The 16012-nt window shown below is 46.9% G+C and overlaps 1 protein-coding gene across 1 annotated transcript in view; it reads left to right on the top strand.

The window, feature by feature from the left end:
* Positions 1-16012, top strand: part of LOC111982470 (regulatory-associated protein of mTOR) — a 147938-nt gene that overhangs the window by 95496 nt on the left and 36430 nt on the right. Inside the window, exon 8 of the mRNA XM_024014038.2 lies at positions 9585-9644. Within this exon, the coding sequence (XP_023869806.2) occupies positions 9585-9644 (60 nt within the window). The remainder of the gene's footprint in view (positions 1-9584; positions 9645-16012) is intronic.

Here is a 16012-nt window from a genome sequence, read left to right as displayed (position 1 = left end):
TTTTATTTTATATTTATACATATATTTTTATGTTAAATTAATGGCCTTCGGACACCAAATTTACACGTCTCGTCTTTGARCCATATATAAAATACTTTTCCTGGATGGAAAAAGGCTTTCAGTGTAAACTGTAACAACTAAAACCCAGATATAAAGTATGTAGAAAAGATAATGAACCTATATTATTTTAAAATGTATCTTTGAGAACTAACAATTACCAAAATAAAAGCTAGACAGTTAGGGAGAATAGAAAATTCACCAAACAATGAATTTAGCAGTATTGGTTTTATTGATTGAGCAAAATAACACAGCATTAGCCATGGCAAAATGCATAGAATTGCAGGATATTTGCTTGGGAGAGAGGTGCAATATGTAGCTTTGGGCGACCCGACCAAATTTACAAAGAAATGTGTTATAGATCTGTCATTCTCATTGAAAGCAAGTCTATGCTTCCCATTCTTAAATTTAATTGTTGTCTTTTACTTTCGGTTTTGTACACCAGCTTCAAACACCTGAAATAAAATACAATATTTTTGCTTATGYAAAATATACTTCAGTGGTTTATAGGTGGTACAAGGATTTTCTACACTACACATGCTTGTTTTGTCACGTAAACTGCAATGAGGTGAACCATTTGAAGTTTTGCAACCAGGGAATCGAGGTGCAATTCCTGCATAGTTTCTAACAGCTGTCATTCGAATACCATACAGCGTTGTGAAGTGGAGAACCTGAGCTCTGACGTCTTGWATAGCATGTTACAGTACAGCCACTGCATTCCAATTTAGGCGCCTATCAGTTACAAAATCTGCCATTTTTTTTATACCCATATACGGGAAAGGGCTACCAATCAGGAAGAGATCAGTACTGAAAGACCACTGCATTATCTGATCTCTTATTCTGTGAACTACAATACCCACCGTACCCTTTTTCATCTCCTGCTAAAGTAGTAGTGTTGTAGTTTGAGGGGATATTTGGGTGTGTAATTTTTTTGTAAATGTCTCTTAGTGTTTGGCACTGTTCGGGGTTCAGACAGTGACAATTCTAGTACAAAAAGAAGGTATTGGAAAGCCTCCCGGGTGGCGCAGTGGTCTAAGGCACTGCTGTGCCACCAGAGACTCTGGGTTCGAGCCCAGGCTCTGTCGCAGCCAGCCGCGACCGGGCGGTCCATGAAGTGACGCACAATTGGCCTAGCGTCATCCGGGTTAGGGAGGGTTTGGCCGGCAGGGTTATCCTTGTCTCATCGCGCACCAGCGACTCCTGTGGCGGGCCAGGCGCAGTGCACGCTGACCAGGTCGCTAGGTGTACGGTGTTTCCGGGTTGGATTTTATGTATTTTTTATTTATTTTTTTCACCTATATTTAACCAGGTAGGCTAGTTGAGAACAAGTTCTCATTTACAACTGCGACCTGGCCAAGATAAAGCATAGCAGTGTGAACAGACAACAACACAGAGTTACACATGGAGTAAACAATAAACAAGCAATAACATGGTAGAAAAAAAAGAGAATCTATATACAATGTGTGCAAAAGGCATGAGGTAGGCAATAAATCGAATAATTACAATTTAGCAGATTAACACGAGTGATAAATCATCAGATGATCATGTGCAAGTAGAGATACTGGTGTGCAAAAGAGCAGAAAAGTAAATAAATAAAAGCAGTATTGGGGGTGAGGTAGGTAAATTGGGTGGGCTATATACCGACGGACTATGTACAGCTGCAGCGATCGGTTAGCTGTTCGGATAGCAGATGTTTAAAGTTGTTGAGGGAGATAAAAGTCTCCAACTTCAGAGATTTTTGCAATTCGTTCCAGTCGCAGGCAGCAGAGAACTGGAAGGAAAGGCGTCCAAATGAGGTTTTGGCTTTAGGATGATCAGTGAGATACACCGCTGGAGCGCGTGCTACGGGTGGGTGTAGCCATCGTGACCAGTGAACTGAGATAAGGCGGCACTTTACCTAGCATAGCCTTGTAGATGACCTGGAGCCAGCGGGTCTGACGACGAACATGTAGCGAGGGCCAGCCGACTAGGGCATACAGGTCGCAGTGGTGGGTCGTATAAGGTGCTTTAATAACAAAACGGATGGCACTGTTATAAACTGCATCCAGTTTGCTGAGTAGAGTATTGGAAGCTATTTTGTAGATGACATCGCCGAAGTCGAGGATCGGTAGGATAGTCAGTTTTACTAGGGTAAGTTTGGCGGGTGAGTGAAGGAGGCTTTGTTGCGAAATAGAAAGCCGACTCTAGATTTGATTTGGATTGGAGATGTTTGATATGAGTCTGAGAGGAGAGTTTGCAGTCTAGCCAGACACCTAGGTACTTATAGATGTCCACATATTCTAGGTCGGAACCGTCCAGGGTGGTGATGCTAGTCGGGCTGCGGGTGCAGGCCAGAACGGTTGAAAAGCATGCATTTTGGTTTTACTAGCGTTTAAGAGCAGTTGGAGGCCACGGAAGGAGTGTTGTATGGCATTGAAGCTCGTTGTAGGTTAGATAGCACAGTGTCCAAGGAAGGGCCAGAAGTATACAGAATGGTGTTGTCTGCGTAGAGGTGGATCAGGAATCGCCCGCAGCAAGAGCAACATCATTGATATGTACAGAGAAAGAGTCGGCCCGAGAATTGAACCCTGTGGTACACCCCATGGAGACTGCCAGAGGACCGGAAAACATGCCCTCCGATTTGACACACTGAACTCTGTCTGCAAAGTAGTTGGTGAACCAGGCAAGGCAGTCATTAGAAAAACCGGAGCTACTGAGTCTGCCGATAAGAATATGGTGATTGACAGAGTCGAAATCCTTGGCCAGGTCGATGAAGATGGCTGCACAGTACTGTCTTATCGATGCCGGTTATGATATCGTTTAGTACCTTGAGCGTGGCTGAGGTGCACCCTGACCGGCTCGGAAACCGGATTGCACAGCGAGAGAAGGTACGGTGGGATTCGAGATGGTCAGTGATCTGTTTGTGACTTGGCTTTCGAAGACCTTAGATAGGCAGGGCAGATGGATATAGGTCTGTAACAGTTTGGGTCCAGGTGTCTCCCCTTTGAAGAGGGATGACCGCGCAGCTTTCCAATCCTTGGGATCTCAGATGATACGAAGGAGATGTTGAACAGGCTGGTAATAGGGGGTGCGACAATGGCGGCGGACAGTTTCAGAAATAGGGGGTCCAGATTGTCAAGCCCAGCTGATTTGTATGGGTCCAGGTTTTCCAGCTCTTTCAGAACATCTGCTATCTGGATTTGGGTAAAGGAGAAGCTGGGGAGGCTTGGGCAAGTAGCAGCGGGGGGGCGGCTGTTGGCCAAAGTTGGAGTCGCCAGGAGGAAGGCATGGCCAGCCGTTGAGAAATGCTTGTTAAGTTTTCGATTATCACGGATTTATCGGTGGTGACCGTTGTACCTAGCCTCAGTGCAGTGGGCAGCTGGGAGGAGGTGCTCTTGTTCTCCATGGACTTTACAGTATCCAGAAACTTTTTGGAGTTAGAGCTACAGGATGCAAATTTCAGCTTGAAAAAAGCTGCCTTTTGCTTTCCTGACTGACTGCGTGTAGTTCCTACTCCCTGAACATTGCATATCGCGGGGGCTCTTCGATGCTATTGCAGTTCGCCACAGGATGTTTTTGTGCTGGTCGAGGGCAGTCAGGTCTGGATTGAACCAAGGGCTATATCTGTTCTTAGTTCTGCATTTTTTGAACGGAGCATGCTTGTCTAATATGGTGAGGAAGTAACTTTTAAAGAATGACCAGGCATCCTCAACTGACGGGATGAGGTCAATATCCTTCCAGGGTACCCGGGACAGGTCGATTAGAAAGGCCTGCTCGCAGAAGTGTTTTAGGGAGCGTTTGACAGTGACGCTCGATGCTCGCTGTGTTAACCTCTCTGGGATATGTGGGACGGTAGCGTCCCACCTGGCCAACATCCAGTGAAAATGCAGAGCGCCAAATTCAAATAAATTACTATAAAAATTCAACTTTCATGTAATCACACATTCAATATACCAAATTAAAGCTACGTGTCAGATTTCAAAAATGCTTTACGGCGAAAGCAAACAATGCTATTATCTGAGGATAGCAACCAAGCAAACAAACACAGACCATCATATTTCAACCCTCTCGGCGCGACACAAAACGCAGAAAGAAAGATATAATTCATGCCTTACCTTTGCACTCTAATATGTCCCATAAACATCACAAATGGTCCTTTTTGTTAGATTAAATCCATCGAAATATATCCAAAATGTCCATTTATTTGGCGCGTTTGATCCAGAAAAACACCGGTTCCAYCTTGCACAATGTGACTACAAAATATCTCAAAGTTACCTGTAAGCTTTGTCCAAACATTTCAAACTACTTTTGTAATACAACTTTAGGTATTTTTTAACGTAAATAATCGATAAAATTGAAGACGGGATGATCTGTGTTCAATACCGGAGGAAAACAATGCTTTCTGGTCACGCGCCTCTAACAAACAGTACACCTCACTGGAGCCTCATTCTGAACATGGCTACTTCTTAATTTCTCAAAGGAAAAACCTCAACCAATTTCTAAAGACTGTTGACATCCAGTGGAAGCGAAAGYAACTGCAGGAAGGTCCCTTAGAAATCTGGATTCCCAATGAAAACRCATTGAAAAGAGTGACCTCAAAAAACAAAAAGAATCTGAATGGTTTGTCCTCGGGGTTTTGCCTGCCAAATAAGTTCTGTTATAGTCACAGACATGATTCAAACAGTTTTAGAAACTTCAGAGTGTTTTCTATCCAATACCAATACTAAATAATATGCATATATTAGCATCTGGGACTGAGTAGGAGGCAGTTTACTCTGGGCACGCTTTTCATCCAAATGTGAAAATGCTGCCCCCTATCCTAGAAGTTAAGAAGCAGTGCGGCTTGGTTGGGTTGTGTTTCGGAGGACGCATGGCTCTCGACCTTCGCCTCTCCCGAGCTCGTACGGGAGTTGTAGCGATGAGACAAGACAGTAACTACTAACAATTGGATACTAKGAAAAAGGGGGGTAAAAATAATAATAATAATAAATCAAATAATTGTTTTTTCTAAAGTATTGGCAAGAACTCTGCAAGTCAACGTTTTTTTCTATCAATGGTGTAGTATAGCTAATGGGTAAGTCAAATCGCAGTTTCTGAGAAAAAATGAGACTGGAGTTGACGTTTCCTCTTTGTCAATTATCTTTTCATGCCCAAGGATCCATTATAGTGATGTAATGCGTTGGCGTACAATAATACCATTGGGGAAGGAAGACATTTGTTAGGCATATAATTCACATTTCTTTGCAATTTTCATTCTTTGGTTGAGACATTTAAACTGAAGTCTCGGTGGTAGGTTTTCCATTTCCCTTTCATTATACATCTCTCTTGGTATTTGTATTGTGTCTTGGTTAAATTTCAACCCCAACATCTAATATTATCATGGCCACCTAATCCTTTGTTCCCAATTGGCTCATTTAACTTTTTTAATTTTTTTTTAAAATAAAGGTTAATGATGAAGTAATATAACAGTAGATAATGTTTCTATAGCCAAGTATTATTGCTTAAGGATTTGATAGTCTTGGAGTAAAGCTTATTGGATGGGTCATAACAAAGAATGATTTCCAATACTAGAAATATCCATTATCATCCCTGTCTCGAGGTGAACACTGCCTCTCTATTTCTGTAGATCTATCTACCTCTCTCCCTTCCATGCTGCAAGAGACATGTGCTTCTCTCCTTAGCTAATTGCATTCAGCGCTGCAGTGAGAAAAACAGACCAAAAGGCTCACTAAGACGTGATGGCTTACCTCGGCTTCCAAACCTGCAAAAAAATWAAATAAAGCACAGAGGGAAGAGAGAAAGAGGGAAAGTCAGAAAGAGGGTTTCCTTGCTCACCAGAACAGAAAATCATTACTGATAGAGCGCTATCTTCAAGGACTTTCCCCGATGGTGAGAGAGAGGGTGGATACGGTAATGGAGGGGGAAAGGAGATGAGCAGAGATGGTGAGAAGACAGGAAAGGGTGGAACAAGGGGATGAAAAGAAAGGGAAAGGTATGAGGGAGGAAGGAATGGAGAAATGAAGGGTGAGAAAGATCTGAGGAAGTTGGAAAGAAGTGGAGAGTTAAATAAGGAAAGGAAACGAGGATAGTGATTCAGCATGCTTATCAGATGGTTAGGAGCAAGTCATGGCCTCGTGTGACTGTGAGGAGCTGAGAAGCACTATCTTCCTGCTGAATCTTTAAACAAGACTCCCGTTCTGCTGCCAACACCTTGACAGGTGACTACCTCAATATCCTGGAACTCTCCTCATGCCAACCCCACCACCTGGGCATTGTGTGTGTTTTAGCTAAGGAAGCCTAGGTCTCACACTCACGCAAGCACATGCAAGCACACACCAACATACTCAGTCACACACACATAACAGAAAAAGAAAGCACACAAATGTGTGTGTATGTGCGTGCTTGTGTGAGACCTTAGCTTCCCTCTTGAAAACTTGGACTGCCTTTCCAGCAACCTCAAGTATCTTCTTGTCATTATGCTTTGCATGACGGTGCACCTTCAAAAGGCAAAACACTGATCAATTCTGAATGAAAATGCGTCAGCATGGAGCTGCATTATCCGGTCTTAAATTCCTTTCATTTGCCTAGATATCCCTTGACACACACCAATGTTTTGCACTCGTTTAAAACTAACACAACTCATTCTCGGTCCTCACATCTCCTTAGCCTATAGGGGGAAGGAGGAAACAAGTGAGGAGGGTGTAACACACACACACTTCCTGTACAATCTCTGGAGCGTGGACTCAATATGGGGAAAGTTAATGGAACTGTACTCTTTCCTCTTTGTCCTTGTCTGTGGTGACATCACAATGGGGAAGCAAAGCATTGCTTAACCTCATGTTCAATGACCCTGTGGTACTACTGTACATTCAGCTTTGTTTCAACAGACCTAAACGGGAATGTAATGGGTGCAGGAAGAAGAGTTTTACCTCATACTGCCTCAGAATACTTTGTAACTACCGCAGACTACCTTCAAGGCCCTGTGCTAAAACACATTGCCGTTCTGAATGCATCTCTGCGTTTTAAAAATTCTATAGCAATGCGTAGACCTTTTGAAATGAAATCTATTTTCTTCCAACCCGAGTGCCTTGAACCAGATCCAATTATATACATGATACATATACGGCTCTGCCCTTGAACCATAGAAATGAATAAAGACAGGTTATGCCTTGAACATCCTTGAGACGTAAGCCCTGAACCTACTGTGACTGTGTTTCTCAGTCTGAATAACCATTTAGCCTCTAATAGTGTAGATTTCATTAGAGGTCGACCGATACCGATTATTGGAGGACCAATAAAAGKCGATACCGATTAATTGGCCAATTTTTATATATATATTTGTAATAATGACAATTACAACAATACTGAATGAACAATGAACACTTTTATTTTAACTTAATATAATACATAAATAAATATGTTCAATTTGGTTTAAATAATMCAAAAACYGTGTTGGGGAAGAAAGTAAAAGTGCAGTATGTGTCATGTAAAAAAGCTAACGTTTAAGTTCCTTGCTCAGAACATGAGAACATATGAAAGCTGGTGGTTCCTTTTAACATGAGTCTTCAATATTRCCTTGCTGCACTRGCGTAACAMGTGGTCAGCCTGCCACAGTCTCCTCGTGGATTGCAATGTAATCGGCCATAATCGGCGTCCAAAATGGCCGATTACTGATCGACCGATTGCTCGGCCATGCCGATTTAATCGGTCGACCTCTAGATCTCATACATTAAGAGGAATCCACAGCTTAGGGCAGCAGAGCAGAATATTACCTGTGTATTATACAGCAATAGCAAGGAGCCGACAGTCAGCTAATTAGGGTTTTGTTAATTATTGCTTCTAAAGTTGGTGTATCAACGAGGGAAAGGATGGAGCGGGAAGCCAGAGGAGGGAAAGGATGGAGCGGGAAGCCAGAGGAGGGAAAGGATGGAGCGGGAAGCCAGAAGAGGGAAAGGATGGAGCGGGAAGCCAGAGGAGGGAAAGGATGGAGCGGGAAGCCAGAAGAGGGGAAAGAATTAGAGGGCAGGAGGAGGGAAGCCAAAAAATAGAGGCATATAGAGAATTGGAAACMTGGTAGACGATAAGGACTTGGGGTTGGGAGACYTGTAAAATGGAGAGGGGGAGTGGAGACATGAACACATTCAGAAGGAGAATGAGATGGAGCGAGAGACCGAAGGACGGAGAAGGGAATGGAAGTAGAGCCGCATAGAGGGAAAGATGGAGACAGAGGGAGTCTGGGGAGAGCTGATTGGGGGATGTAATGAGCTGTAGCAGACAGTCGACTCCGAGGGGACTAACCGAGACGCTCCGCTCCTCCCTCTACGACCTAGTTTGGGATCCCACCGAGAGGTAGCCGTCGCGAACGCGAGCACACAGGACCCCACACACACTCTTCCTCGCTCTCTCGTTCTCTCTCTCCCAAGCACGTATGCACAGACATACTCACACGGACCCCCAGTACCACTCCACAAGCTCTCTCCGCTCCACTCCTCTCTCTAGTACAGTATGTCCTCTGACACCCTTCTCCATCTCTTCTCTGTTTGTTTTGGCTGTGGATCAAAGTCTCATCTCATGTGTGCTTTGGGAACACTTCAGGCGAGAAGTCCCTTCTCTCTCCATTTCTCTCATTCTGTCTACACGGCCTTGTCTCTCTTCATGTTCCATGTCCTATTTGAGGAGACTCGTGTGCCACTTTGACCTCTGTCCTAAAAGTTCATTACCACAACAAACACAGTGGGAGACCTGTGTAGCGAGCTCACCATCTGAATGCAATGGCCACCTGAGGTTTGTTGTGGGGAGTTGTTACACGGTGTTAGTTTGAACTTTGTCTGTGTACGTGCTTGAATGTCCAGATGAGAACACGTGTGCTGGACAGCTGGTGGCGGGTTTCTGCATAATTCAAACGTTGGATTTGTGTAACACGCTCGCACGAGTGCACACTCACACAACACTCACACAACACACACACCACACACACACACACACACACACACACACACACACACACACACACACACACACACACACACACACACACAATCCCCACCTCAGACACACACCTGTGTTCCCCTTGATAATAGTGACTAAGCGCCATCTGCGATCCCAACCCAGCTGCTATATTTGCTGCCTCAGCAGTGCTATATCGTGCCTCCTCTACCTTTTAAACATCACCCTGCTGTGAACGCACTGGACCTGCTACCAGCCGGGCCTGTCCAAGCACAATAATACCCTCTTCACTGTGGGAGTCACAGTGCGGTCTAAATAGACCTGGATGTACCCTGCGTGTATCCCTTTGTGACCTGACCATCACCTKAACCTCTAGTTCAAAGACCTTATGCTATATAATTGAAAGTTACTTGTTGTTTCTGTGATATCAAACTTTTTTTCACTGTGAAAACAAAAACATATTTCCTTGTGGTTGACACAGCAATGRTTCCACACATGCAAACGTTCAGAGGTTTACAGATGAATTAAGACCGGAAACATTTATATAGCACTTTTGTTTGCTTTCTTGCTGCCCTGATTGAACTGGATCTCTGTGTCCCCAGGTTTTGCATGCAGAAAAGTGCCAAGCTGGTTCCAGGGGTGACGTTGGACCTCATTGAGAAGTAAGTACCGCTGTGGCAACTCTCCCGCTTTCATTTCTGCTTTCTTTACTTTATATTGCTTTTCTTCTTTTGTTCTTTCAGCGAGTAGTGTAGTTTGGACCGATTTTTTTTTTAAAGCCCTGTTTTTTCTTTTGTAAAGATCTGTAGATTTTTTTATGGATGGATTGGAGTATGTTCTTGTTGTGAGTGATACAAATATGCCAGATAAAAGGACGTACAGATGCAATTACACTCGTTTTGAGAACATGGAAGGCAACTTGCAGCACCTAGAGCTCTTTCTCGACCCCAACTACACAGCGCGACTACGTTCACATAACAGTTAAACAAGAGCTGGAGAGACAAACTTTTCACTACCTCAGATCTGGCCCTCTTGCCGAGTCTTTGTCTGACTCAGACACACGTTCTCGCTTTCCCTCCAAACACACATGCTGGCGTGTAAACGCGCGCATGACTTTGCCTCCAGCTAATTGTGTGACTCTGTCAGCACATGGCCATGATTCCCTCGGTGTGCTCAGTGTTAACCAGGCCAGACTGGACACACACACACACACAATCTAGTCCTCCTCTAGAGGTTAATTAGCGTGTTTGGCTAAGGGCTAGTAGAGGCTGACGGTGTCATGGTGCAGACTCACTGAACGCGTGTGTGTGTGTGTCAGGGGCACAAAGTTCATCTAGTAGAACTCTTCTCCCAGTGTGATGCTGATAGTCACGTTTCACTCCTCTGTCTGCACCTCACCAGATAGTCACGTTTCACTCCTGTCTACCTAGTCTACACCTCTCCAACACTGGAAGTGAGTTTAGGATTGGATCCAAACTCCAGAGTTGCCTCTCCTGTGCCCCATAACTCCTCAGGTACCTCAGCCGAACCACAGCCTGTTCATCTTTCAAACAATCCCCTGTTTTGAAGTAGAGTATACAAGAAGTGTCTCTCTCTCTCTTCAGGTGGATAAGGTACTCCCTTCCTTCTCTCTTGCTCACTATCTGGCTCTCTCTCCCTTTGGCATCATGTCTAACTCTCTCGCTCTCTTCCACGTTCTCTTGTAGCGTTCTCTCTTTTTTCTCTTCCCTTCTCGCTCTCTCTCTGACGTGTGGGATGCCCTGTGAGGTTTAAAAGCTGGTTGAGAAATAACCAAGTGGAAGGAGAGCCTTTCAACTAACAATCAGAGGAGATCTCGGCTCTTACTTTGCTTCTCTCCCCCCCCCCCCCCCCCCCCCCATTTGCCATATCAGTACATCATGGGCCGGTTTTGACAGCTTTGACACCTCTCCCTCCTTACATGTCTCACTGGACTGGAGTGAGGGCTGCGGCGAGAACACATCTAAAGGCACGTCAGGAGGCTCATACGAGTGTCAGTCTTATCGTAGGTCGTGCTGGGAAAAGGCTCCCCTCTAAAACACTAGGAAGGTAGCTCTGTCGGCATTCCGACTTGATGCAGACCCATAAGAAAACAAAATGCAGGTCGCGTTTGAGAGCTTTTTGAGTTTGAGGATGTTTTTGGAGTCCTCGTCTCAAGTGAATGTGTAGAGTGTATTCCGTAGTGTACTCGTTCAGTATCACCTCGTTCAGAGTTGGGCACCATCCGACCCAGTGTAATCAGTTCGCGTCGAAGTTCGTGCTGGGAAAGGCTTCCCTTCCGGGTGTTTTAAGTGACGACGTTCAGATCTGACCCAGATGCAGACCAAAAAGAAATCGATGCGGGTGGTATTTCAGAGCTTTGCAGATGTTTTAAGTGGTGTACTAGTTCAAAATCACCTCACAGTTGGACTTCACCCCCAAAGGTACTGGAGTCCAGTGCAGCAACAGAAGCYCTAATTCATCACATACTGTAGCCATTCCTCTCTTAAGAATCACACAACATCTTACCATGTGTGGTTGCCAATGTGCTGCAATGGCAAAGACACCCCTTTCCGAGAGACAGATTATTTTAGACCGGTTGCTCTGTCCTCTGACAGGCCTGTTCTTTTGGGTCCATAGCAGAGTTCACACCTTGTCACAACATTCGTTTAAAGGGCCTTCTCATTTACCTCTGTCTGGAATTATAAACACCGCTTGTGTTTGGTGGCAGTCTCTAAAATGGTTACTGGTTACTCAAAAAACAAACAAATAAGTGATATCTGAACYCTGTAACYTTGCATCCTCCTGAACAGGCCCCAGGTGCTGAGTTGGATCAGAACGCTGAACACACCCTGTGTGGTTCTCCAGGACCGGGGTTTTAGACCGATCCAATAAGGAGTGGTGCTGAAGCGCTAGCTTCCGGAAGGCTGAGCTGTGCCAGTTTGTGTTTCAGCACTGGGCCCCAGGAGATGGTGACATTTACCTCCCAGCTGAGTTTGTGACTCAGTCAGCACATGGCCATGACTCCCTCCGTGTGTTCAGTGTTAACCGGCCATAATGAAGAGACACACACACACACACTTTCTGCTCAGAGGGCCAACATGTTACATATCAACAGCCAACCCCCATTACATAAGACTAAGTCATTGCAAAGAACTTAAACCAACCGACAATGATTTACTTCTCTCCCTCCTACACACACACACACACACACACACACACTCCTACATACACACTTATTGCAAAAGGATCTTAGATAAGAGATTGAGTCACGATTCTAAACCATGTCAGTTATCATGACTAATACTCTACTTCACTCAGATGCAATATAATGTTTGTTGTTTATTTTCTCTCTTTTGACTTCACTCCTACAACAACCAAGCTGCCTCCTGGTCAGCGATGCTCCTTTCTTATCAAGAAACACAGCTCTTTTCTTTTCATCTCCCCACAACTCTGTTTTCCCACTGCATGGGGAATGATGGGAATAACATGGGAACCCTATGAGCGTGGATTCCAATCCCGCACCCTATTGATACTGTGTCTCCTAGACCCCCTGGAGGGGTGRGGTGCTAGTCTAGCCCCCTGCTGGGTCTCTTTAGGGGTCTCTGAGTAGGGTAGGGCTGTGCTCATTTTGCCTAGTCACTTGGCGTATGTGTCGTTATTTCACCTGATTTAGTCACCTGAGAGACTWGGGAACTCAGCAGTGACACTGGCACACTCTACCTTTAGGAAKATAATAGTAACAAGTCAATTAAAATGAGTAAATGGATAACACGTTCTATGCTGTAGCTGGTATGACAGGTAACAATTAGGGTTGGAAYCAGATGTTATACTTTGACCAGGATATCTATCCATCCATTAATTCCTTCCTTACCTCTGTGTCCCCTTGAACAAAGAGGAAAACCAATGTACCTCTACTTTTCTGGTACACAGGTTGTCCTGTGCGGAATGCTAAATGTTTCCTCTTTGGTGCTTCACGGTGTTGCCAATCATTGTTGGCAGGAACACCCAGTACTCAGTGCTTTTACTCCACGGGGCCACCAGCCAATCATCTAAACGGTAATGGGATGCTATAGGTTGTATCGTTTGTCCTTCACAGGTCTCTCCCCTAGCCTAACAAGCTTTGGAAATCCTGTCGGAAGTGTTAGTAAATAATACTGGTAGGGTAGGTTTTACGGAATTATTGATAATAAATWGTTTACCTCAAGCAGGAACCCTGAGAAAACATGTCTTCACATGTCGCTGCTCACCAGTGCCCCCAGTCGAACGGAGTCAAGGTTATGGCAGAACCATGTAGTCTTCCTTTTCCTCCGTTCTAATGCATTTAGCTGAGTGTGTTAGGCCAGATGAATGGGGGCTGTGGGTGAGCTCTTGTGGGGTTTAGCAGGTCTGAATGGGAAAGAGAAATGGTGTCTCTTTGATGCTCTGACACGCTGCTCTTTCACATGAGCGATGCCTTATTGGTTCAGTGCAGCTCCTCAGCGTCCTCTCTGGGCACTGTGTGTGTGAGCTTTCTTTAGTGTGTGTGTGTCTCAGGATATACCCAGGGAGATGGGGGAAGCCATTCGTTCTACTCAGTCTATTTCCCCCTTCCTCCTTGTACTCCTGTCCCCCACTGAGGGGGGTCATAAAGTGTCATGGGGAGCCGGCGGCCCGGTCAACACATCACCATCAACACAGCCAGGCCTCTATTGATCTACACTACACACACTGGGYCTGTCAGGAGWCATCATTAGAACACACACACCACATGCTGTACATTGTTTTACATTTTGTTCATTTAGCAGACGCTCTTCTCCAGAGCGACTTACAGGAGTGTTTTAGGGTTAAGGTGCCTTGCTCAAGGGCAAATTGACACATTTGTCACGTAGTCAGCTCAGGGTTTCGAAGCAGCAACATTTCGGTTACTGGTCCAACGCTCTTAACCGCTAGGCTACCTGTCGACACGCTCACACGGATGGACAGAGCAGGAGATCAATGCGGGGACCCAAGAGGAAACTCATTATTTGGCATCAACAGGAAGTRCCATCTGAGGACCAAGTTCCGACCAACTAGTGCCATCAGGGGACTAACTAGTGTGACTGAGCAGGAGATCAATGCAGGGACCCAAGAGGAAACTCTTTATTTGGCATCAACAGGAAGTCCCATCTGAGGACCAAGTTCCGACCAACTAGTGCCATCAGGGGACTAACTAGTGTAGGCTATTGTTTAGGGCACAAGGGGAAGATGGATTCTAATCTGTCTCAGAGTTGGACATCATCCAACCCAGTGTAATCAGTTTGTAAAAGTCCACCCCGTACCTATCAGACCAAAAGTACTCCACATCATGCTCTTTCCGCCATACGCCCCGTGGACATACAAGAGTTCAATAAATGCTTATAGTTCATCCATAGACATGTCCCACCTACTGTTTCCTTTTCTGTGCACATGAGCAACAGTACCATCTCTGATGTGCTGCAAACATCTGCATGTCACATAAACTCCTTCCTCTTTCTACCAAACGTGCCGTCCCTCCAGACTCCTGTCTCGCCGTGCCGTCCCTCCCAGACTCCTGTCTCGCCGTGCCGTCCTCCCAGACTCCTGTCTCGCGTGCCGTCCCCTCCAGACTCCTGTCTCGCCGTGCCGTCCCTCCCAGACTCCTGTCTCGCCGTGCCGTCCCTCCCAGACTCCTGTCTCACAGTGCCGTGCCGTCCCTCCCAGACTCCTGTCTCGCCGTGCCGTGCCCGTGCCGTCCCTCCCAGACTCCTGTCTCACCGTGCGTGCGTCCCTCCCAGACTCCTGTCTCACTGTGCGTGCCGTCCCTCCAGACTCCTGTCTCACTGTGCCGTGCCGTCCCTCCCAGACTCCTGTCTCACTGTGCGTGCCGTCCCTCCAGACTCCTGTCCTCCTGTGCGTGCCTCCTCCCAGACTCCTGTCTCCTGTACCGTGCCGTCCCTCCCAGACTCTGTCTCACTGTGCGTGCCGTCCTCCCAGACTCCTGTCTCACCGTGCCGTCCTCTCAGACTCCTGTCTCACTGTGCCGTGCTCCCTCCAGACTCCTGTCTCACTGTGCGTGCCGTCCCTCCCAGACTCCTGTCTCACTGTGCCGTGCCGTCCTCCCAGACTCCTGTCTCACTGTGCCGTGCCGTCCCTCCCAGACTCCTGTCTTCACTGTGCGTGCCGTCCCTCCAGACTCCGTGTCTTCACTGTGCCGTGCCGTGCCGTCCCTCCCAGACTCCTGTCTCACTGTGCGTGCCGTGCCGTCCCTCCCAGACTCCTGTCTCACTGTGCCGTGCGTCCTCCCAGACTCCTGTCCTACTGTGCCGTGCTCCCTCCCAGACTCCTGTCTCACCGTGCCGTCCCTCCCAGACTCCTGTCTCACCGTGCCGTCCCTCCCAGACTCCTGTCTCACCGTCCGTCCTCCCAGACTCCTGTCTCACTGTGCCGTGCCGTCCCTCCCAGACTCCTGTCTCACTGTGCCGTGCCGTCCCTCCAGACTCCTGTCTCACTGTGCCGTGCCTCCTCCCAGACTCCTGTCTCACCGTGCCGTCCCTCTCCAGACTCCTGTCTCACTGTGCCGTCCCTCCCAGACTGCCGTCTCACTGTCCGTCCGTCCCTCCAGACTCCTGTCTCACCGTGCCGTCCCTCTCAGACTCCTGTCTCAGCTGCCGTCCTCCCAGACTGCTGTCTCACTGTGCCGTGCCGTCCCTCTCAGACTCCTGTCTCACCGTGCCGTCCCTCCAGACTCCTGTCTCACCGTGCCGTCCCTCCAGACTCCTGTCTCACTGTGCCGTCCCTCCCAGACTCCTGTCTCACTGTGCCGTGCCGTCCCTCCCAGACTCCTGTCTCACTGTGCCGTGCCGTCCCTCCCAGACTCCTGTCTCACTGTGCCGTGCCGTCCCTCCCAGACTCGCTTGTCTCACTGTGCCGTGCCGTCCCTCCCCAGACTCCTGTCTCACTGTGCCGTGCCGTCCCTCCCAGACTCTGTCTCACTGTGCGTGCCGTCCCTCCCAGACTCCTGTCTCACCGTGCCGTCCCTCCAGACTCCTGTTCG

Source organism: Salvelinus sp. IW2-2015, linkage group LG21, assembly GCF_002910315.2.
Source record: "Salvelinus sp. IW2-2015 linkage group LG21, ASM291031v2, whole genome shotgun sequence".
Taxonomy (NCBI): domain Eukaryota; kingdom Metazoa; phylum Chordata; class Actinopteri; order Salmoniformes; family Salmonidae; genus Salvelinus; species Salvelinus sp. IW2-2015.
This window is presented reverse-complemented; position numbering and strand designations above follow the sequence as displayed.